The sequence below is a fragment of the Rhea americana genome, unplaced genomic scaffold (genome assembly GCF_003343005.1).
Source record: "Rhea americana isolate MKP2758 unplaced genomic scaffold, rheAme1 scaffold_458, whole genome shotgun sequence".
Classification (NCBI taxonomy): Eukaryota; Metazoa; Chordata; class Aves; order Rheiformes; family Rheidae; genus Rhea; species Rhea americana.
This window is the reverse complement of record NW_028186599.1, coordinates 169,821-192,289: the sequence shown is the minus strand read 5'-3', so window position 1 is coordinate 192,289 and position 22,469 is coordinate 169,821. Positions and strand designations below refer to the sequence as shown.

The window sequence follows — 22,469 nt, the reverse complement described above, 5'->3', positions numbered from 1 at the left end:
ACCACAAACCCCAGAGCTGTTTAAAAATTGCATAAGGGGGTGTGTAAGAACAGGTTAGTTAACAAATTTTAGCAGATCTGTTTTTATAGTGGCTTGCTTTCCTAGGTAAGATAGGCACACCTATCACACTAAAGCCTAAGCGTGACATTCAGTCACATCGCTAAAGGCTGCTGTTCTGCACGCTCTGTTGCCTAACCAGGTCCTTCTACAGTGGGAAGGGGACAAACAGCTGCGTCTCCTGGGGACAGGAACCCAGGAAGATCAGACACCAGCAAGAACATCGAAAGGTTTTCTACTTACACGGAATAGGTACTGCACGTCCCTTCACAGAAAGGCATGGGGACTGGAGCAGCAGACTTACAGTGGTTGTGAACGATATACTGCTCTTTCATATTAAGTTTGCATTTATGTGGCAGGTCAATACCTGTGTGGGAGATCATTTCCATTAGACTTTTTCAGATTGGAGAGGAAACATTTTGAAAGATACTTGCTAGGAAAGCAAGGGCAGATCATCCTGCTAAAATCTGTTATAGTTCAAGTGCATAATTAAATACCAAAGAGTCACTAATTCCATGCTTRTCAAGACACTTTTCTGTTTGAGAATGAATAACTCAAATAAAGACATATATAAGTACATGTAAAGCTACTGCTGAACCAAGACCTAAAGAAGACACAAAGAGGTTTTTTTTATTGCTATAAATGATGTTTGTTAATGTGTGAGACTCTATAATGGCCAATAGTTTCTGGGTAGATGGGTGGATCCTAAAGAAAAAAAAAATTTTGTATGTAATTTCCAGACAGAAGAACAGAGAACGTATTTTCTGCAAATTCTCTCATTAGAAATATAGTTTAAACTAACAGTATTTTAGTTCTTTAAAAATACAGAAAAGGAGATCACAAAGATTTTTAGCATCTCCACTGGAAGAATGATGCAGATTTTGAGCCTCAGCTATGAGGCAGAAAACAGTGCTGGAGAAGTATGAACAATCCTTCTGTCCCACAAGTATCTGTGGAAACTGCAGATGCTCACTGCACAAAGGACCAAAGGATCCGGGGCTACAAGCAGTGGAGAAGCAAACAGTGCTTCATTAGGGAATCAGTGATTTAACACACTCACATGTCTTACAACAGCCGTCTGAAGTCACATCAATTGTCCCCTGTGGTTGAAAGCAAACGTAAAGAGAACAGTTCAGATACACTAAGATGTGCATAATGCTAAGCAACTAATAGCAATGAGAGTTCAAACACCTTCCAGCATCTTTAACCAACAGACTGATTCCACATCACAAAACTGGCTGTACCACTTATATACAAAAGAGTTTTAAAGAAATCCAGCAAGGGAAGGAATGAATTTTCTGAAAAGTATAAGTCATAACACAAGCCAGGTAAAATGTTCCGCAACACAGGTCTGCCTTATGCAGATCCTATTGAAGCCACCACAAAAATTTTGGTCAGCTTCAAAGCAGAGAATTAGCTCTTCTCCTGCAGACAGACAGCCTTACCTATAAGGAACTTAATGCAAAGTTAATCTAGGTCAATGGCCGTCTTCGTCCCTGCTTTTATTTTCAGAACTGCTGTGAATCCCCACATCACCTCTGAAAATTACTGGAAGCCACTAACCACTGAAAATCAGGCTGCAGAGGAGCCCCCTTGTTGCTCATCCTGCTTATTCATGTACTCCWCCTTTCCTTAGCGATGCACCACATCACAGAAGACAGTGTCTATCAGTTCCCTCTGGGGTTTCATGGGAAGTTAGTTTTGCTCACTTTCAAAGTGAAACCTTTCAGAGTGAAACCTTTCAGAGCAGTAGAACCAGAACTCATTCCAGAAGGCTTTTATCTAGCTCTAAAATACTTACTGGGACACAGTTTGACTCCTCAAATGGTAGGCAGACCTTTACTGTACTAGTCAAGGAAAACTGGCCTGCTGTTTCAGTGCATGTGTACTTAGTACAGTTATCATATGGATCTTTATAACTCTTTCCAACCTGAATTAAGACAGAAAAAAAAATCCAATATACATTAACAACAAAATTGAAGTAATACAATAGTAATGCAGTCAATGAGCTGCCAGAGGGACTGGGTTGTCCATATCACTCTGAAGGTGTCGAAATGCCTGGAACTTACATCTGCAAATTATGTACAAAGCTCACCCAGTACCAGTCTATGCAAAAATTCCTTCTGTTGCCACCAAGGTAGAAAGAATAAAAAGCTGATGGCTGAATGAGCATGGAGTTATGAACAGAAATGCTAAGAGGCACTATTAAGTACAGAACGTGGTTGTGTTAACATATGTGGAATGAAGTATGCACAGAAGAAAAATCCATTTTTTTAAAGGATTTCAGCAGTTTGCTTTTTCAATAGATGGAAACAAAAAGCCAAAAATGAAAAAAAAGGGAAACAGTCTTTGTAACAGACGTTAATGAATAAATGCAAAGCCTACTCACGGCAGCCTTGTTTGAGGGAAAATGTAAAAAGAATATGTTGGTGTGCAAAAGGGTAGTTTGGAAGAAAAATTATCAAGGAATAAAAGGATAAATAGAAAAGATGCAAAACAGAGCTATCAGAGAAGTGAGACAACATCAGTAACTGTTCACAGGAGTAGCAGACTGTAATAAAATCAAAGAGCTTGCCTGAGGCTCAGATTATGCCTGCACAATGCCAAGCTGAGAGGACATGGTATACGGCTGTGTTACGTGGGTGTGTTACCAAGGCACGTTATACTAAAGTGGCTATGCCGCTTTCAATTTCAGTTCCAGCAAATTCAGAAATAGGGGCAGTTTAGCTGTATCAGCTCACTCAGACAGTTTAGCGCTGTATCCCCAGGGCAACATAATGACACTGTTTCTAGTTTTGGAGCACTGTGATGTGAAGCCAGCTCACATATCTCTGCAAAAGCTGTATTACACAATGTCAACATCCCTTCCAAATCTTTCTCTCTTGCATACCACAAAAAGGGGTTAATTGATTTCCATTCCTGCCAGAGATGCGTAATTCTCAACACAGCAGTGTCTGAGAGATGTGCATAGTAAAGACAGCAGCCATATAAACATCTACATTTAATTTGGAAATACATAAATTTTAAAATCTCCTAATGGTCTTCCCAACCTCAGAAAGCATGCCACTGCTTCAGAAATGCTGAGGTCGTTTTGGTAATCCAGCCTTGTGTGCCGAGCAGGAGAGTGCTCACCTCTATGGTCACATTGCCAAATGGAAAAATTGCCACGCAAGCCACCTGGCGGCACTGGCTGCAGCACTGACCCTCTTCTTCCACGTAGCGGAAGCCCTGTGGAAATAAAGTTACTGTTTTGCCACGTCACCTGGGGTCTTGTTCATGAAGCACACTCCAATTATTTTTCTGTTTGAACCCGTTAGAAATTGCACTAAATCTGACAATGAAACCTGACAATTTAACTCTTTCTTTCCCTTACTGAACAGCAAGCTCTGTGGCACTTCACTCACCCTGAAGACCTTGTTATCGGCTACGCTTCTTCATGCTAACACACAAGTTAATTGTGACAAAGTAATTAGCTCGGCATCCTCAAGTGCTTGGTCTACACCAACATCCACAAGTATTGTCACTGTGTCAGGCGTGTGAAGATGTCTGCACACGCAATTATTTCCTCCACCTTGTTTTAGGTATACTTCACTTTCACTTTTTTAGCTGCAGGTGGTCCCAGGATAAAGGATAATGGTTTTATCCATTTTTAAGATTGATAGCGGGCCTGGCCGTATCTGGGTGTGAATGGAAAAGTAACAATTCTTCGCTTGCCTTCAGCAAGGTACTCAACACTTCRTAGGTTCTTAGCTCGTGATTACTGAGTCGTATCTGGACGTAGGTAAACCACTTAGAATATGCAATTTTTTTGCAATCTTAATTTTTGAGCTGCCAATAGACTACACCAACACGGTCTTTCAGCAGTCAGTTTCCACTTTAACTAGTTTGCAATCATTKTCCCTCAAGGCACTATTCCAGGGGCGACTTCTTAAATTTGCTAGAGAAAAAGAAAAATCTAACAGAAGATTATATCCTGCTCCCTTTTAGGGAGGAACCTGTTATATTGTCCCAGTTTTGCAATATATCCTCTCAACAACCATTGTTCTTGGTCCAAGAGGCTGAGTGCACAGAGCTGACCTGCTGGCAGGCGGTTTGGCATTTCACTGGAATGCACTGGATACGGTTGGTTTGTGTAACAACATCCTGCTCGTCTGTGCACACACAGTCCTCACAAGATTTTCTAGGCACCACTGCCCCAGGCTGAAAAGAAGAAATAGAGAGAGGAGACAAGACATGGCAAGGACTCTGCGGTTTCAAGGATATACATACGTTCTCTTGACCACAATAAAACAAATGGTTGTGCTTGGGAATTACTTCTGACAGAGCTTCCTGAAATGAATATTTTCAGGTCTCTAACTTCAAACCTCATACTATCAATATGACAAAATTAACGTGAGGCTGACACTCCCAAGTGCATCAATCATGTTAAATGAATTACTACTTCATCTCATGAATGCCATACTCCAATTTTTCCTCAGTTTGACCTAGTAATCTTACAACATCTAATGAGATTTAAAATTTGTATTCAATTACCATCCTGACTTCTTGACTCTAAAACACAGGTAAGATCTCATTTAGTAAGTAAGCTACTGATCTCTAGGGGCATCTACTCAGTAACATTTCTAATAATACATAAGACTACTGGCAGGGGAATGTTATGGGTTATTTTAATCCTGCATTTTATGTGAATGTTGACAATGAGAATTTCAGAGCATTTTGATTCAGGTTGCATCAGCCCATGAAAAGAAACATCTGGAAGATGACCTACCTTAAATTCAACTCCTTCAGAAACACATACACCTTTTGGTACTGCAAGAAAAACAAAATGAAAAGGTGKTGCTAGGAATGATGTAGCCAATTACTGTACTGATCTCTAAATTCTCAGTGACTTATAGGAGAGGCAGAGTAGAACTGAGCCTGTCCACTGACTTTAATACCCTACACATAGAAAGAAAAAAAGAAGTTAGCTGGGACATGTTTCTAACTGTTATCCTGAAGCCCACATCTAACACCTGCTCCGATTTTATGCACATAGTGGGTGGAACTCTATATCCTGGCATTTCCCATATGGCAGAGTATTTACATCACATATTTTTACTCATACTCAAATCAGTTGAGCTCCTCTTTGTTGTTTGCCATCTCAATGGTCACAAAGCAAATGGGAGGCTGGGTTTGGGTTAGGCATGAGATTCTGAAAGCACATTGTTGTAGCAAAGTTTCTAGGTGGTTTCTATGTTACAGAAATTCAATGTATGAATATTGGCTAGAGATAATCTGTACCAGTTGCTCCCTCTCAATAGAATACAAGAAATTTAAAGGCTGGGAGGGAAGAGGAGAGGTTACATTTTGTGATTTTGATCCTGCACAAAGTTCCATTTAGAAAAAGTGCAATAGTTCAAGGAATATATAAAGCACCTTAAGGAAATACGGTACTTACTACAAGAGAAAATAGGACAACACCCATCCTCAGATATAGCTACCACTGGTTGGAAGCCCAAGTCACATGCAGTTTTGTTGATAATGCAGGTTTTTATATCACATTCTGCAACAGACAATGTAGATAAAGTAAGTCAAAGCATCCTTTCTGGTAGTTTTACCTGTACACCAAAGTCTGAACATCCAAGTCATATCCAAATTGCTCTGCTTTAGCAAGGTTCAATTTCTACCTGTGAAAACTCTGTTTTTAGGGACTTAGATTCACAAAGAGAAAAYTCAGTGTAAGTTCCTATGCTTAAGTGTTTCTTGCTGACAAAGTAGCTTTGAATGTCTCAAGTACCTTGAGTCAGCCAGTAGGAATTACTAGACAAGGGAACTTACGTAGAAATAGATGATTCTTGAATCACATTTTCTTGGAAGTTAGGAGTACCCCCAGGTGAAACATCTAAGCTTGTCCTATTCTAAAGCTCTTCCCTGGACATACATTTTTGTCYCTTGCTCCTGCTTCTCTTCTCCCCCTGGGTTCTATCTCTTACAATACTGAACACTCTCATCTCAAAGACAAAAAAGGCGACAGAGAAACAAATTGCATACAGAGAAATGAATGAGAAAGTGAAAAAAATGAAGAGGCAATGAACAAGGGCCAAAAATGTARAGGTATGAAGACCTTTATATAAGACAGAGCACCCTGACAGGGCCCACTGCTCCCTCAAGGCACTTAAGGAGCCCAGTAGGTCTCTTCCTGGAAGAACGACAGGGTGAGGACCAAAACCAGGCCCTGCTGTTGCCAGGATCCCCCATCATGCTTCCTCCTGTGTGTGTGAGGGAAGAGGCTGATTTATACACCCTATGCCTTGGTTTGGGAGAATGCAAATGAAATGGTGAGAGAAAACATGCATTACTTCTGATGGCACCTGGCACTCTAGGTGGAAGAAATGAAGTCCTGCATGAGGTGGGCAGAGGCTTGGAAAATATCTCCCTACTTTCCTCTCTGGTAGCTGCAGCAGACCTGGCTGCTCCAAAGAGCTCCCAGGTTCTGAAGAAGCCCTGACAAAAGGCTGGCAGCTTAGAGAGGTTTTGGGAAAGACCTCTTGGATCGCCAATTTAACTGCAGCATGYGGAAGTGGGGCAAGGCACATGCCAGCCTGCTAAACACTGCTTGTACTGTAAAGAAATCTGCAAAAGAGCCAGTGGGCCAGAAAAAAAACTGTGGTCTGATGAAGACTGACCCTTCCCGCRCTTTTAGTTGTATCTAGTACCTGGGGAGTCTTTGAAACCTCACTTGAGGGTCACTGCTGAAGGTAAACTATGCCAAATGAATCTGAAGATCTGAATCCCCACTCACCACAAACTGTCTCCGTGCAGCATGGGTCATCTGGACGTGCTCTTATTTTGTGCACAAAGCCCTCTTTAGTGCAGTTGACAGGTGGAGACTTAGCACAAGGGCGGGGGAAGCAAGATATGTTCAAGGTTGCTTCATCACAAGTACAGTATTGACAGTCATACTCCCAAGCCTCACTGGGCTGTGAAAACAAGAGAAGTAGCAGTTCAGAAAGCAAACCCTAGAAGTATTAGATTAATGCATGCCTGCTGCAAGGCAAGGTAGGGCTGGATTGCCCTAGTTCATTAGGGATAGAAGGGAACTGTAAGGAAAAAATACTATTATCTGCTGCCTTACTTTACAAGTTTGTGTGTTTCATAAGGGAAACCCGATAGTTCTACCGGAAAGCAGTGATTCTCACAGACTGCTAATTCTGCTTCCCTATCTCAGGTAAGGAATGAAATTCAGGAATTAATAGTCTGTTGTTTTCTTCCCCACTATCTTTACAGTTCACTGATATGTAAGATTAGAACAAAAAGAGTAAGAAACTCATGCAACCATTTTTACACTACTTCACAGCATTCAGTTGCAGCATAAGGACAGGATTTTCCGTACCTGTTTCACTGATCCATCTTGTGCAGTGCAACCTATAAAACAGAATAAATTAAAGATTCCTTTAAAATGTGTTGGGGGAAACAACGGAAGTTGGAAGACAGGAATAGAAGGAGGGTCTTGAAATCTGAGAAATGGACATGAAAAGAAAGATATTTGTACTGCAAAATCACAGGTGCTTTACCAGAAGATCTTAAAGCTCTTTTTTTTCTTTCAAAAGCTGCACTTTCTGCCTAAGAGCAGGCAGACACTGTCACTCAGAAACATTTCTAGCCTAGCTAGAAAGGGTTAATATGAAGGTCTCCCCCAGMATATGTTTGGTCCTTTAATGTGCAGAATGTGGTGTCCCAGGAACGCAGTAGGGAATCTTTATGTGCAGCTCCAGTTGGGTTCTTGATCCCCCCTCCTCACCCCACCTTTTATATTAGTTCTTACCACAGACAGAAACACAAATGCCATCGTGATCATTCAGCAGAGTTTTTCCAGTAGGACAGTAACATCCTTCAACAAACACTGGCGTGTTATTTTGGGTGGGAATGGCATTCACAACAAGTTCTCTGCACAATTAGAATATAAACAAGAAAAGAATGAGAGACAGAAATAGGCCCACAGGCAATTTGACACTGAAATCCCACAGGAATGTTAATATCCTACCTTCCTTGGCATTTTTCAAATTACAGACCTTTGCCTTAGGAAATGACCCACCTGCTGAAGCAAGTGTTTCTTTTTGGTCCTCCACATGGCTGGTAGACCTGATCCTGAGCACAGCTGGCTTCTGTGGAGCATTACAACAGAGGGGGGGTTAGATCTCCTAGGCCTATTGGCACCCTTTGGCACATATGGACCAACCAAAAACCACCCCTGCCCAGGAGGAGGAGGAAGCTGTGTATTGCCATCTAGTGATGAAGCTGTAGATAATGTGCAGGGGAGAAAAGTGGGACAGGTCCCAAACAGCATCACCACTGAGCTGCTCAGAGGGGACTCTGAGAAAGCTCCCCACTTGGTTTGCATTAGTTCTGTGGTGGAACAACTTCTCTGCTTTGTTCCTGCTTTTCTCAGGTCCGCCTCAGCTAAGGAAAGATTCAGACCTGATTATGCTGAGGAACAGAAACTGACTCACGGGGGTGAGGGAAGGGCAGACCAGAGATGCTTTGCCACCAGCAGACCTTTCTCAGACTTACCACACCACCCATTCGTCTGACTCCGCCAGTCAACGCAGACCCCGTGGAGCCCGCACAAGGCTGCATACGTCTGCATACTCTGGCACTCAGCTTGCGGGCCCTGTTCTGAGCACCCGCTTGCCACGCAGGCCACGTAGTAGGGTTGTGGGGGAACAATGCCATGGCAGGCAGTCAGATTCCTTTGCAAAGCAAGAAAACAGGCAAGGCTTTTCATTTTCTTGGACTTCTTCCAAGGACAAATTCAACTCAGAACCAAATGTCACCATCCAGAGAAAGCCTCAAGGTAAAAATCTAATGGCAAATTGCTCTGATAGGGAATATGCCCATGGCACTATATATCACTCAGACCTACATAGCTAAATTAAGAATGAGCTTTACCTCCCATTCTTTACAACATTTTGAGAGGAAAGGATTTTACGTTGGACTGATACCTGCAAAGAAAAGTCATCTTCATAGCTGACAGCTGTAATTCTAAATACAGATCTTTTTACGTTAGTATGTTTGACATCCAATTTTAAAAACCAGACACAAACATTTGCTTAATGTATTTTGACTGTGTCCCTCTTCATCCAGAATTTTCAGATACTTAATTATATCTAAGAACCCCTGTTTAACTTTTCCAGAACTGTCAGGCTAAGGTAGTGCCAAGCAGCAGACACTGTTAAAAGGAGAACTGATTTTGATGATGTAGCTGAAAAATATTTGCCAAATTCGGCAACATTCACACTTCATTTCACTGCTCAGCTTTAAAAGGTAGACTAGACTTTACATTTTCATCAAGTCCTGTAGGCAGTTCTCCCAAGCCATGCGGTAAAGTACAGAATTATCTTGTGGACTTCTCCATCTGACACCTGCAGAAGTTGTCTTACCAGATGATTTTACACAAATCAGTAGGCTCACAGTGCTGCTGATTTTGAACCACAGCCAGTTCTGAGGCACCTGGATTACAGTATCTGTTGGTAGGATCTGGCACTCTCCAATCTCGTGCCATCTCTTTGAAGGACTCAATGATCTCACCATTCCTCTTCATAGCATCATCAGACTTTTGGTTGGTGCAGGTACCTGACAGCAATACAAAAGCAAAATGACAATTCATGGACAGGTGATAAAGTTGCTTTTCGAGAAAAAAGCTATGCCCACAAGAAGGAAAGGGGGGAGCTCTGACCCTTGTGAGAAGGTAACAAATACATGGGGTCCTGGATGAACTCAAAGGAACTGTCTGTAGGAAGAGAAGGCTAGAAGAGCTAGTTGCCAGTTACCCATGAAAAGCGGAGTTGAGCTGTCACCTGATATGTTTCTCTGTGTGGCTAAGGCAAATAAGATAGTTTTGTCCAGCACAGGGCCCTACTTTTCCATCCTGATTAGATACGATCCCGAGGCACAGTTTAGAAAGAACCTGTCCCCATCCGCCATCAGATGTGGACAGAATGGAAGGCCGTGACTTAAACTCCACATTCTAGCAGTGTCTTTCCACCAAACAGGGAGAGATCCATTAAATATATGCATCAAATAAAACTCAGTGGAGTAGCATGGATCCAGAGGCATTTATAAGGGTATGAGAGAAAGAAGGAGAAAACTATTAGGTTCATTGCTGTCAGTTGAACAGGACACTCACCACACAGCCCCATAGTATTGTCATAAAACACTCTGAAAGGAAGTTTTATGTAAAATGCAAGTCGACTGTAGGAGACATAAACTTCTAATTCAGGTATTTCAACTATGACGTGAAGGCCAGAACTGGTTATCCTGATACCATTCTTGGAAATGTTTGGAACAACTTTCTTACCATTAAACAGAATCTAAAAAAAAAAAAAAAAAGGACACAAAAGTGCTCTGTGAATATCCATCTGTTGTGCAAAGTGTACAGTTTGAGTAACTGGAAGGCATAGCACAAATTCAGACCTCAGCAGTACCAAATAAAATCTGATGTAAGCAGTCATTTAAGTAGTGGCCTGCTGGTTCTTTATGATATCTATTTAATATGTTGTAATTTGTATTTGACTACTTGTGTCAGGAAAGAAAACACAACAGCTTTCAATTATGTGATCATTTCCCATCTTAATCAAATTTTTAGAATATGCAAATTTTTGTTGACATTAAGAAAGAGACAGAAACATAACTGCATTTGCCATCCATCTCATTTTTTACAAGCTTTATCCTTTATCATGGTAGGGCACTTGGCAGTACAGTAATATAACTACCACATAATAATATTGAGAACTCATTTTAATAAATACTTCACCAAGTTTGCTTCTTTTCCATGTTCCATTGCTTGTGTCAGAATAACAACAGAGTTGGAGTGAAAAATGAGAAGGGACATTGAACAAATTGCTCCCTCAATGGCACCACAGTAGTAGTTGTCTATGTTAACCCAGAAGCTGTGAGAGTCAGGTTGAATTGGCTTCACAAGGACATATGTGCAGTTTTCTTTGAAATGATAATATGTTCCATCAAAAGTCACATAATGCTCATTTCCCCATCCACTGCAAATACCTAGAAAACACAGTGACAGACTTCAAGTTGGGCTTCCTCTCAATTCCCTGCAAGTGCAAACTGTTTTTTAACTCTGTTTATCTCTTTCCATGAGAGCTGAAATGACCAGTTAGATGCAGAAAAGCTACCTTATCAGCAACACTTCTTTCTGTGCTTATTGGACAATGTTTTAGGTGGGAATTCTGCTCCATTACCTTCCACTGAATTGATCATAACTTAGTATGGAATTTGATCATATAGATTTATCCTGCTTGAGGCCCAGCTGGACATAACACAGATTTCAGGAATTCCTCTGCCACAGTACTTACACTGACACTCAAAGACTTCACAGCAGCCAGTTTCATCGTRGTGTTTCGTGAATGGGAAACCATTGACACAGAGTTTCAGTTGCTGAGGAGGGCAAGTCATGCTGGACAGTTTAATATTGTTTTCTTCTCCCAAGCAAGTAGCAATCTGGCAGTTTCCAAAGTTCCACGATTCATTAAACTATTGACAGATTGAGACAGGAGAGGAACATACCGAAGTAATGTACCAAAGCTTTTTAAATCTCACACACCAAGCACACAGCTTTTTGTTAACTGTTTGGCATGGTGATATTTGCTATCTACGCTTCCTCTGAGAATCAGAAAACCTAYAGCAATCAAAAGAGCCTTGAAAGCTACTTCTGTTCTACAACATTTTGTGTAGGACTCAATATTAAGGTGCTGGCCTTTGTTTAGCCCTGGTAGCTCTGCCTACCTACAGTCTGTTAGGTGTTTTAGCTGAACAGAATAATTTTCAACTTCTTSTCTAAATTATTTTGGGGCTTGTGGTATAATATTAAATCATCCAATTCAGCAACATTTGCAGTCCAATTGCAGYAGTAGTTACCAGTATCAGAGAAGTATGGATTTAAAGAAAACCAAATCTTGGCTGCAGGCAATGCTGCAGCTGAAGAGCCACATCCTCTTCTTTCAAGTCTCTCACCTTTCTGGGAGGAATGAGTCCAAGACAATCGCTCACAGGAGCTGCCGTGGTAGCAGGAACTGGGCTTGTTGCATTCAGAGCAGATGTCAGTAGACAGRTTTCAGAGTCTGGATCACAGATCTTGAGAGGCTCAGTATGACCTACTTTACACTCTGTCCAGATTAATTCAATCTGGCACGATGCATTGCAAACGGAATAAGCACAATGACCTGATACATTCACTGGCAGGGAAACATTTTCTCCTGCAAGGCCAAAAAATCCCTATAGTTAGCACTGAGTTGTCCATGAAACCGGTCAAGATTTGTTATGAATCSCAGGGCCCACACACAGAATCACTTTTCTTTCATGTCAGCCACCTACGAATTCCCAAACACAGCTCTGCTTCTAACTAGCCGGTCCTGTCTGCATCTAACAGCCACATTGAACTGAGGCTCTCAGACTGCAAATCTTTGAATTTTATGATAGAACCAGAGCTCAATTCATCCAAAACACAAAGGCTAAGGGAAGGCCACAGGTGGCTAATCTGCAATTCTTCTGTATTCAGTAAGTACATTAGTAAGAACTGAAAATGAGTACAGCAAAGGAGCATGCTAGTACATCACTGACTGCATCCTATATTCATACAGATCAGGAGGTGGGTGCTTCAGGAGCCACTAATAGATGGAGGGACTTCAGTCTTCTATCTTTGGAATATAAATGTGGATTACAAGTCCACATTTGGGGATCTGGGATCCAGGGTTTGCACTGGAGCCCAGTGAAGTTAACATCTGCTCCAAGCTCCCTTACAATTAGGATATCCGAAACAGGACAAAGTTACAGGATACAGAAGAGCTGTAAGTCTGAAGGTGTCAGCTGCAGTTCAGAAATGTAATGGGTCCTGGTAACATGCAACTGCAGTAGGCTGAACGAGTGCTTGTCTGGACCATATTTATCTAACAGTCCATCTTCCTACATCAAKGATGCAGACCGAAGAAATTAAACAGTTTCTCACCCATTTGTATCAATTGCCCATTGTCACTGCAGAAGCAGGGAGTGGCTACTGTCGAGGATGGTGGTGCAGATGTTACAGGCTGCATATGCATCACTGCAGGAAATGAAATTAATTAATATTCAAATCCTCTACTACTCTAAATTCAAGTCCTGTATCATCTATTACATGCTATACAATCACAAGGAGGGGAAAGAATCATTTTACATCCCCATCACCTTTTGTACAGTTACTTTAGTGTTTATACACGCATGTCGTATGCTGTTAGAATCATATACACACACTTCACACTGTAGTCAGATTTTCTCTGTGTAGAATAAAATTTACAGGCCTTCCACTGTCTCTCAATTCATTCTAAATTAAGATTTCTTTGAACTTTCTGTTCCTCTAGGACTTCACCTGGCTTTGGAGAGGTAATTTCCAGCGGGACACCATTGTCTCTTTTAATGCCTGGTTGCAAAGTATCTGTTGATTTAAATACAGACAGATCATTTAAATGCATAACTTGGCTACCCTACACTCTGCTTCAAATAGTTTTTCCTTTCTTAGCCACCACCTTACTACATGTCTTGCTCCAGGTGTTAACTCTTGTAGCAAATACGAAAGGCATGGGCTGACCATCAAGTCTTCAGCTTTTCTACTCATCAGAGAAAAGAACCTTTAATTTTCCCTGTCCTACTTTGTAAAGTTTGCCATCAGATTAAGGCACTTTTTTTGGACACTTGCGTTTCTTTGCTATAATCATGTTTCATATTTTCATCTTTTCTTTATCTCTTTTTTACTTTCTATTTTCTGTTGATTTGCTTCCTCTTCATTCCACAACATTTCCTTTGTAAAGGGAGTAAACCACCAGGTACCTTGATTTTCTTGCTCCAGTGACCTATTTGAGATTGACTGACTCCAAGATGGAAAACAGAACAGTAAGAACAATAGTGGGACACAGATGATGAGAGGGAAGAAAACAGGGTTTTGAACTATGAAATACTGGGACTGATAACAGAATATCAATTATGATAAGCCCACAGCTATTATAAAAGTTGTACTGAGAAGTGGCTGAATCTCTCTGTTCTCTCTTTTCCTCTCCAAAAGTAGGAATCTATTAAAAAGAAAAGAAAGAAAAGAAAAAGAAAGAGAGACACTTTTGTCCCCACATGAGCCTCATAAGGTCTACCCCCTCCTTCCTGGAACTTCAATTGCCTAAAATTCTGTGCTTATCCTATCAGGTACCTATCAGGTAGGAGTAGTCTTTTCCAAGACAGAGGAATCTTGTCACCATTACAGACTTTTTTCAACAAATCCCTTATAAATCTAGTACCTGGTGCTGGTGTGGATGATGTTCTGCAAGGGATGAATGTTTTAATGATTTCCCCATTGGGGCCACAGACAGCATTACTGCACTCAGTCCCAACTGTTTGACTGTATATTATTTCATTTAAGGTGTAAGTCTTCCCATTGTAGCAGCAAAGGCAATCTGAAGTAACAAGAGAATAAATGTCATGGTACCAGGAGACACTGTCTTATAATATAAATACACAAATGGGAAAAAAAAAAAGAAAAAAAAAAAAAAAAAAAAAACTCTGGATTTACCACTCTATGGCTCATGCCAGGCTATAAAGCTTTCTCAGTTTCTACTTGAGGAGTCACATTGAGAGTCTACTTCTTTAATTTAAATTGAGTTGGATTTTTTGTTGATGGTGTTTCTCAGAGTCAGTTTGCATAAAGGAGTTACTGGGTGGTGAAAGAGTCAGAAGTGGTACTGTGCTCACCCAGCCTGGAACACAGGGGCCATTCCCTCTTGATGGGGGATGTGACACTGGCTAAAAAGCTGTTGCACATCCATTTCCATCCACTAATCAGGAAGTTGCAATGATAACAGTTTCATTTAAATACATGAGAAGCTCTCCAATTTCTGGAGAATGTTTGCCTAAGAACCCAATAGAAGATATCTATTGCTGTAACAAATCAGCAAAACTGAAGAAGTGTTGTCTACTAGGTCAAGGATTATCCCTGCATTTTTGAGATGTGGTTTCTCCCATTTCTGGCAATGAACTGATATCTGATCTTTTGCATGGCTTGTTTAACATTTCACTGCAGCTCCTGGAGCATAACCCACATCTCCAAAATGCCTTGAGGCATATAAACATCAATTGTTTAACGTAAGATAGTTGTCTAGGTTTCTTACGTCATCAGGGTTCAGAAAATAGCATCACTACAGGAAGATTCACCCCATTCTAAAAGCGCTCATTAAAACACCATATCATGAATGGCCTGCTTCAGGCTATTATGTTTGCATTGACTACAAGAAAATATAAACCTGATGAACTAGTATTTACCTAGCTGAGATGAATCAAACATTTCAGGCCTCTCTCCTAACTCCTTCTGATTATTTTTAACACTTAATCCCTAGGATAATCCTTAGATTATCCTTTCCTCAGGTCAAAGGCTTCTTTTGGCTTATTAAGGCATTGCTGTGCCTCCATCTACTGAACTAACTAGCTGAAGTCCTACTGGCAATGAGGCTGCAGTATCACATGATATTGAGTCCTGCTTGTCCTAACAGGATAAATAGGAATGATGAGGGTGGTGAAAACTTACCACTTGAGTCTGCAGTACACAGTGTCTCTTCAGGATCACTGAAGGTAAAGAGGAAAGGATAAGATCATTTTACCGATTTGAGTCGATATATAGAATAACAACAAAAGTCTACAATTGTATCTATTTTTACAAAGAAGCCTACTCCTTTAGGATTTAATTATGATTGCCACTGCCATGGCTCCTATAAACATAAACCAGATGTTGCCTAGATAGTCATGGCCAACCCTATTCTGCCCCTCTTACCATCACCTGACCTACCATGAGGTGCAGTTAGTGAGGGAAACACACTCTCTATGGTCCTCATCAAAATACGGTTTCTCAGGATCACACTCTGGGTAACAGCCTGGAAAGTTAACATAAAGTGTCCTTGGTCTCCTTCACACAGATATAGGGCAAGCACAAATACCTCTCAGTGGCATATTTGATTCTCAAATGAATGTGGAGTTCTTCATATTGCCAATTATTTGTCCTCATCTTCTTTTTCCCAGTCCCTCAAAGGTTTTAATAACTCTATTTGTCAATGGAGAATTATTCTGTGTAAATTTAGAGTTAATGTCCTTGTATCTCTGCCCAATTTTAAAGGCAGAGGCAAATTTTGCTCTGAACGGCACAATGGGGAATTAGCCCAAAGCTCAGTCAGTGAGTTTCTGGGAATGGAATGAAATAGTCTTTCATGGAAGACAGCAACCTTGATGCTTAAGACATTTAAAGTAGGACTACTAGCTTTGCCTCCTGTACACTCCATCAAAGTCCATCAAAAATTACCTTCTAAACTATACAGCAAGTTACCACATTTTCCTTGTGGGTTCCTGCAGGTCTTTAGACAAGGGGCTCCACAAGGTTTATAAAACCACTCGTGTTTGTCAGGTGGATTATAATAATCACAGAACACAGCTGGAACAGAAAAAGAAAAAAAATTCCAAATCTCAGATCTCTAGCAAGGTTTACATTCTAATTCTTACAAACAAGAGTTTAAGTCATGTATGCGCCCAGAAGTCAGAAGCCCAAGTACATGGAATATTGCTTTTCTGTGTGCTTTTTCAAGGAATACTTACGACAAATGGCAGGAGTTCTCCAGTCAATACAGATGCCAGCTCTGCTACAGCTTCTTGAATAAGCAGCAACTGAGGTACAAAAGCACTCACAATCTCCCACACTGTCACAGCCACAGAAGTCAGAAATACAAGATTCATAATACGGTATTGGGTTCACCTATCAAAATATCAACAGATCTGTTATCACAGATATTTCTCCCACATTGTCTTTTAATAAGAGAATGAGCTCTGAAATTCTGCCATCCAGTGTCAGTATCTTGGGGAGAACCAGGCTGAGTCAGTGACAGTCTAGGATTGCCAGGAAGGAGCTCTGATATTTCACAATAGGTAAAGTTTTCTAGTTTTCACCTGTCTGGTGGACTTGGACTCTAAATCTTCTAAATCTCATGTTTGTAATACTTGCATCTACACACAAAGTATCTTTTTGATGTAATTTCTGCAGGACAGATCTACCTTGGTTTGGGTTAGCACAAATGTATAGTGTATGCACTCTCTAATTGAGAAATAACATCAAAATGAACACCAAATGTAATCTTATTTCCACTGAATTTCACATCACTTGTGTTTTAACCTTTGTCAGCATGAGCTAACCAAAGAAATTAAGCCCAAATAACTCTTAAAAGAGATTACTAAACTGCACTGAAGCCTTGTATAGACATTCTCATCAAGAATTAGTAGCTTTTCTTCTGTTTAGATTAATTCAATTTGCTTCCAAAATTTACCAAATAATGTATTCCTTTGGGTAATTTGAATTGACTTTCCTAAGGAACCCCATAAGTATAGCCTTATACTGAGTTATTGATCACAAACTGATACCTAGCTTTCTGCACGGAGTGGCGATTTTCCTTTTTGTCTTTGATTATTCCAGACAGGCACCACTCTGATTCATTAATACAGTGCAACAGGATTTAGCTGGCATAACAATAAAGTGAGGTTTTGAGAGATGTAGCCATTGTATTCTAGGACACTGTGTAACAGCCTTTAATAGTAACGATTTGTGCACAAACGTACTCCATAACTGCAGAAAAATGCTTAATGTGAGAGTACTGCAGATAAGAAGAGAACAAGATTACCTTACTGTGACAGGCTTCAAAGATGTTACTCTTWATGATGCTGCAGTGTTTCTGTCCCAGAACAGATTTGAAAGGCTGATCGGCACACAGGTCAGTCATGTTTATATTTGAGCAGGTGCTGGTTATTTTCCAGCTATTTCCAAACTCCTGGATGCTCATCTCCATTGACTGCCCTCTGGTCGTAAAGTCATTCCTTGAGCGGCCATCAAAGTCCCCACAAAGGCCACAGACTTTTCCCTGGGTAATTTGCACAGGTATAGTAAGTGAAAAAGGAAAATAGTTGCAAGTTTCTAAACAGTTATCAAAATAGGTCTTAGAAAAAGCTGGAGTCTTAGTGACAAAATCACTCTCAGCCCTCTAATACTGCAAAGCATCTGGCTTTACTTCTAGATCCAAATATTCTGGAGCACTTTGTACTGATTGCAGGGTGAAATAAAACACAAAATATGGTCCACTTGCTGCTTCTTGTCCACTGGATTGAACTCTTTTCCAAGCTCTGCTTTTCAGGCTGGGTCTCCAGTACTACATGTGTGACTCTTAAATTTGACGTTGTAGCTCTCAGTCAGTCCTGCACCTACCTGGAAAGACGGTGCCACATGAACAACAACTGTAGTCTTCTGGTCCCACATAAAGTTCATTCCTTGAGTTGTTTCAATCACAATATAACCTCCTCTGAGATCCACCTTGTAATTCTTCTCAGTTGCTGGATCAGTAGCAATCTCCTGGATTCTTCCTTCCAAGAGCCTGATTTCACTGCTCTAAAAGGAGTAAATAAATTGCATGGAAGGAAATCAAACAGAAAACTCAGCACAACAGGACTGACGTTCCATCTTTGTCATTCATCTCATTTTTCTGTAATACTTGCAGCCTATCTCTATCCTCAGCCTATTTCTAGTCTCAGCCTATTTCTGTCCTCAGAATTGTAAGACTTGGCCTCCAAGACACAAACAAAACCCTGTGAATTCTCTGGGAAACTTCTTCCCAGGCATCACAAGTTTTGCCTCATGGCCATAGAAATTGTTTGCATTCTAGCAGAAATCCATTTTGCTGGGCACAGTTGCTCTGAAGAGCATGGGTGTGCTCAAATACCAGTTGTCATGCCTATCTGTTTCACAGTCTCCCCCCGCCTCCTGGGAGAAATCACTTTTCTGTTTTACATATGCTTTGGGGAAATGCTAAACCTGAGTTGGAAGGAAGAAACTCTTCCCTCTGTAGATAGGTCTGCCCTATGCTCAAGCCCAGGCACAGAAACACACTCCTCTAAAAACTTTATCACCACTCCATCAACACTAATGTCACAGATACAGATGCACAGCAACACAGAGTGCTTTTGTCTCTCTGCATGTTTAAACTGGAATACAAAGGCATAATATAAGGGCATAATACACTAACTGCTCACATAATTAAAACTCACACCTCCTCAGTTATAACTCGTTCTAGACAAACCTCAAAAATCAGAGTGATCTTCAGAGAGCAGATGGAGAGCGACTTTCCACAGGCATTATTCTGAATTACAATTCGGAAGGTGCCAGCATCCATGTTGTTGGGGCAAAAATCCTTAGAAAAATTTGTAACATTGTGTTAGGTTATCCCAGTCTTAAACATTTTCAGGAGCTCTAAACACATGATATTTTTATCTGACTTAGCTATTTTGTCATGTTTTTGCTCATCAAAACTCTGGGCATTTTAGAAGAATTTGGTCATAGCTGAACTGTTTATACTTGACCAGAAATTTTAAGGTGAAAGTCTTCGTTGAAAAATTAACTTTCTGTAGTATCAGTCATGCACAGCCAAAAATATACAGTATACTTTACTTAATATTAGCACAAACAATTGTAATCTGGAGATGACAAAACATCTCATTGAATTCTGTCTCATACGCAATTATTGTACACGAGTTTAGGCTCACCCAGTAACGTTTACATGCTTTTCTCACAAAAAAGTACTAACACACAAGGATGATCTATAGAGACATTTAGCTTTTCCACATCATAGCAATCCTTTCCCACTGCAAATGATGGAATGACACCAGGAAAAGGGCTGTCCTTTCCAGCAGTAAACCATTTAGGATCACACAGTGCCCTCTTGTGTCATTTCTGAGGGGTAATTGCTTTGCTTTTGTATGGAAAGAAGTCTTACTGCATTGCTCTAGGTACAAGAGACAAGGGGGTGGGCTCTGCGCATCAGGATTTATGATCTTGCATGGGATAGGCTTCTAATTATTCAAACTGAATCCTGAAGTGTAAACTGTGAAAAGCACACAGACAGGAAAGTGAAAAACTTTGATACCTGAGCTAAAATGTAATCACAGTCTCCCAGGAAATCAAAGTTCTCTCCATCAAAGCTCATGTAATGTCCATTTCCATAGACCGTGCAGGTTCCTTTGCAGGGATTGTGTGTACATTTCCACTGCCTTTTGTCACAGGTGCTGGGAGGTGAAATAAAAAGGTTCACAATCGTTGTGTCAAGCACAGTTTTACTTCAAAGAAAGTCTTTCATTCTTCCAGTTATTCTGAGATCATGCCATAAGATGGCTTACTAACCAGAAAATCTGTAGTTTTTACCAAGATGCATCTTTGAACTTTGTATATTTTTATCGTATTTTTCCTTTAAATATCATTTAAACCATTAAAGACTGACAGCAGGCAGCAAGGATTTAGGAGCTAAGTTCATGGTGAAGAACAAAATACTTGAAATGCATTTGAGTATCAGTTTGTGATGCACCAGAAGGTCAAAACTGTTCGTGACTGTAGTGGTGTGAACCAACATTAKCTTCCTGTCTTCTCTGCCAAACCTCACCTCCACTCAGGGGGACCACACAGAGAACATTTTAGTAGTTATTTCCTTGGCTCASGGATTCTACAATTTTGTCCATGAGTATTCTGTTCTCCTAGAAACAAAGTCCTCACTGCAGTAAAACCTCTTAATGGCTTCTGTAACATTACCAACCACTTACCAGGGTTTGGCCTCACATGTTAAACCTGAATGCTTATGCCAATGGTGATCAGGCCAAAGTGTTTATTGCTCTTATTTTCTGTACCTCCTCTTGGCAGGACTACACAATCTCATCCTTCCGTAAACAAACTGTCTAATTATACAAAAAGTTCACCCACTATAATCAGTAATAAGCCGTAAGGACTACGGTAGCATTATACCAGCAACACGAGTTTTCAGTTACCTCATTTGAGAACTACAAACCCACAAGCACTGTAAGCAACTGAGACATCCCCGCAGTTCCTCCCCCCTCTAAATTTATCCCCTTTCTGAGGTTCAGCTGTGCCCAACAGACACAGACTCAAATGCCCTCTCAGCCTTGCATGCTTGTACAGCGACCAGCCATAGACCAGCCTGGATGGGGCTGGTATTTCTCAAACTGCTGTGCAAGCACCCTACAGAGTGGAATGGAAATCATTAGACAGAAAAGCTTGGCACCTCTTCTTCCCAAGGGCAGGTTGGTGCAATGTAATGCAGAAGGGAAATGTTTCTCTTTTATTATCTAAAAGCCTGGTTGCTCTATTGATGAATAGGAAGGTTTCAGAATGCATTCTGCCCCTTATTCTCACGATATACTACTTCTATTTTACTTTATTAGCTATTTTCCTTCTGCGGCTGCAAATTATAAAACAAGACTCCTTAGGATAACATACCATGTGTTGCAGTCAACTTTGATGGTTTCCCCAGGCTTATAAAATTGTCCTCCATGGACACATGGGCATTGGTCTTTTGAAATACAGCCCCCACTGCCATCCAATACCAACCCATCAGGACACATGCAGCCAGAGACACATTCTGTGACATACTGTGTATATGAAGATATAATACAAAGTCATGTGTTAATGCACAGAAAGAACAGAGATGTTAGCTCTGGATGCCAAACTTTTAAATTATTTTTAAATTCCACGACTGTAAATCACTGACAACCAAACTATAAGCATCACGGTTAAACGTATAGCTGTAACTGTTGCATTATCAAAAAAATGTTTGGTCTGTAAACAGTGTAACGCGTTACCGTCAGCATTTGTTAAGGACAATCATACATGCATAGCCATGTTGTCCCATGCTCCTGCTAGGAGGTGAGGTCCTTACACAGTGCATGTCCTGCGTCTTACAACTTTTCTGACACTCTGATCCGATCGCACCAGGACCCGCAGAACTGCAGTTGAAGTAATACATAGGAGCAGGGCAGTCTATTGAAGAAGAAAACATTATAGGAACGTCATTTATTGAAAGTGATGAGGACACCGTCAGACATCTTGTGATAGAGCACAGCAGTTTTCAAAGAAAGAGGGTAGCATGTGTCTCATACTTCCAGTTCCTATTTCTATCAGCAGTGGAGAAGGGGACAGACACCACTAAGCTTTGCGAAATATCCTCGCTTTTTAAGTATTCAGCAACTGTGGTGACATTTTTTGCAAAGAAAACTGTTATCAATAACTGACAAATATCAGGGAGGAGGCAAAAATGCATCTAATAATAAATGTTGCAGAAAGTGAGAGATATATTGAAAATATTATAAATACTGACACTATAATGTCATTATTTAACAAAATCTCACCTTTTACTAGGACAGTTTCTCCAATGCAGTCTAATCTTCCTTGAATGCATTTACTAAAGAGATTCCATAAAATGAAACACATCAGCTCTTCACACATTTATTCTACAGAAAAAGTCACTGCAAAGCTTTGCTAGTCA

The 22,469-nt window shown here is 40.6% G+C and overlaps 1 protein-coding gene across 2 annotated transcripts in view; it reads right to left on the bottom strand.

Moving 5' to 3' along the window:
- LOC146589440 (mucin-5B) overlaps nucleotides 1–22,469 on the bottom strand; it is a 43,281-nt gene that overhangs the window by 466 nt on the left and 20,346 nt on the right. Inside the window, exons 17-47 of one of the 2 annotated variants that reach the window (XM_085316223.1) lie at nucleotides 22,333–22,385; nucleotides 21,864–21,964; nucleotides 21,425–21,576; nucleotides 20,067–20,205; nucleotides 19,224–19,334; nucleotides 18,356–18,535; nucleotides 17,778–18,014; nucleotides 16,705–16,861; nucleotides 16,415–16,543; nucleotides 15,908–15,992; nucleotides 15,650–15,687; nucleotides 14,370–14,525; nucleotides 13,454–13,519; nucleotides 13,058–13,150; nucleotides 12,067–12,308; nucleotides 11,409–11,586; nucleotides 10,850–11,100; nucleotides 10,223–10,406; nucleotides 9,477–9,669; nucleotides 8,608–8,786; nucleotides 8,132–8,201; nucleotides 7,862–7,983; nucleotides 7,430–7,461; nucleotides 6,839–7,016; nucleotides 5,495–5,599; nucleotides 4,826–4,866; nucleotides 4,135–4,257; nucleotides 3,190–3,285; nucleotides 1,859–1,987; nucleotides 1,118–1,157; nucleotides 301–424 (exon numbers count right to left, since the gene is read on the bottom strand). In XM_085316223.1, coding sequence (XP_085172349.1) covers nucleotides 301–424; nucleotides 1,118–1,157; nucleotides 1,859–1,987; nucleotides 3,190–3,285; nucleotides 4,135–4,257; nucleotides 4,826–4,866; nucleotides 5,495–5,599; nucleotides 6,839–7,016; nucleotides 7,430–7,461; nucleotides 7,862–7,983; nucleotides 8,132–8,201; nucleotides 8,608–8,786; nucleotides 9,477–9,669; nucleotides 10,223–10,406; nucleotides 10,850–11,100; nucleotides 11,409–11,586; nucleotides 12,067–12,308; nucleotides 13,058–13,150; nucleotides 13,454–13,519; nucleotides 14,370–14,525; nucleotides 15,650–15,687; nucleotides 15,908–15,992; nucleotides 16,415–16,543; nucleotides 16,705–16,861; nucleotides 17,778–18,014; nucleotides 18,356–18,535; nucleotides 19,224–19,334; nucleotides 20,067–20,205; nucleotides 21,425–21,576; nucleotides 21,864–21,964; nucleotides 22,333–22,385 — 3,984 coding nt within the window. The remainder of the gene's footprint in view (nucleotides 1–300; nucleotides 425–1,117; nucleotides 1,158–1,858; nucleotides 1,988–3,189; nucleotides 3,286–4,134; nucleotides 4,258–4,825; nucleotides 4,867–5,494; nucleotides 5,600–6,838; nucleotides 7,017–7,429; nucleotides 7,462–7,861; nucleotides 7,984–8,131; nucleotides 8,202–8,607; nucleotides 8,787–9,476; nucleotides 9,670–10,222; nucleotides 10,407–10,849; nucleotides 11,101–11,408; nucleotides 11,587–12,066; nucleotides 12,309–13,057; nucleotides 13,151–13,453; nucleotides 13,520–14,369; nucleotides 14,526–15,649; nucleotides 15,688–15,907; nucleotides 15,993–16,414; nucleotides 16,544–16,704; nucleotides 16,862–17,777; nucleotides 18,015–18,355; nucleotides 18,536–19,223; nucleotides 19,335–20,066; nucleotides 20,206–21,424; nucleotides 21,577–21,863; nucleotides 21,965–22,332; nucleotides 22,386–22,469) is intronic. The other variant, XM_085316224.1, reaches the window with a different exon arrangement.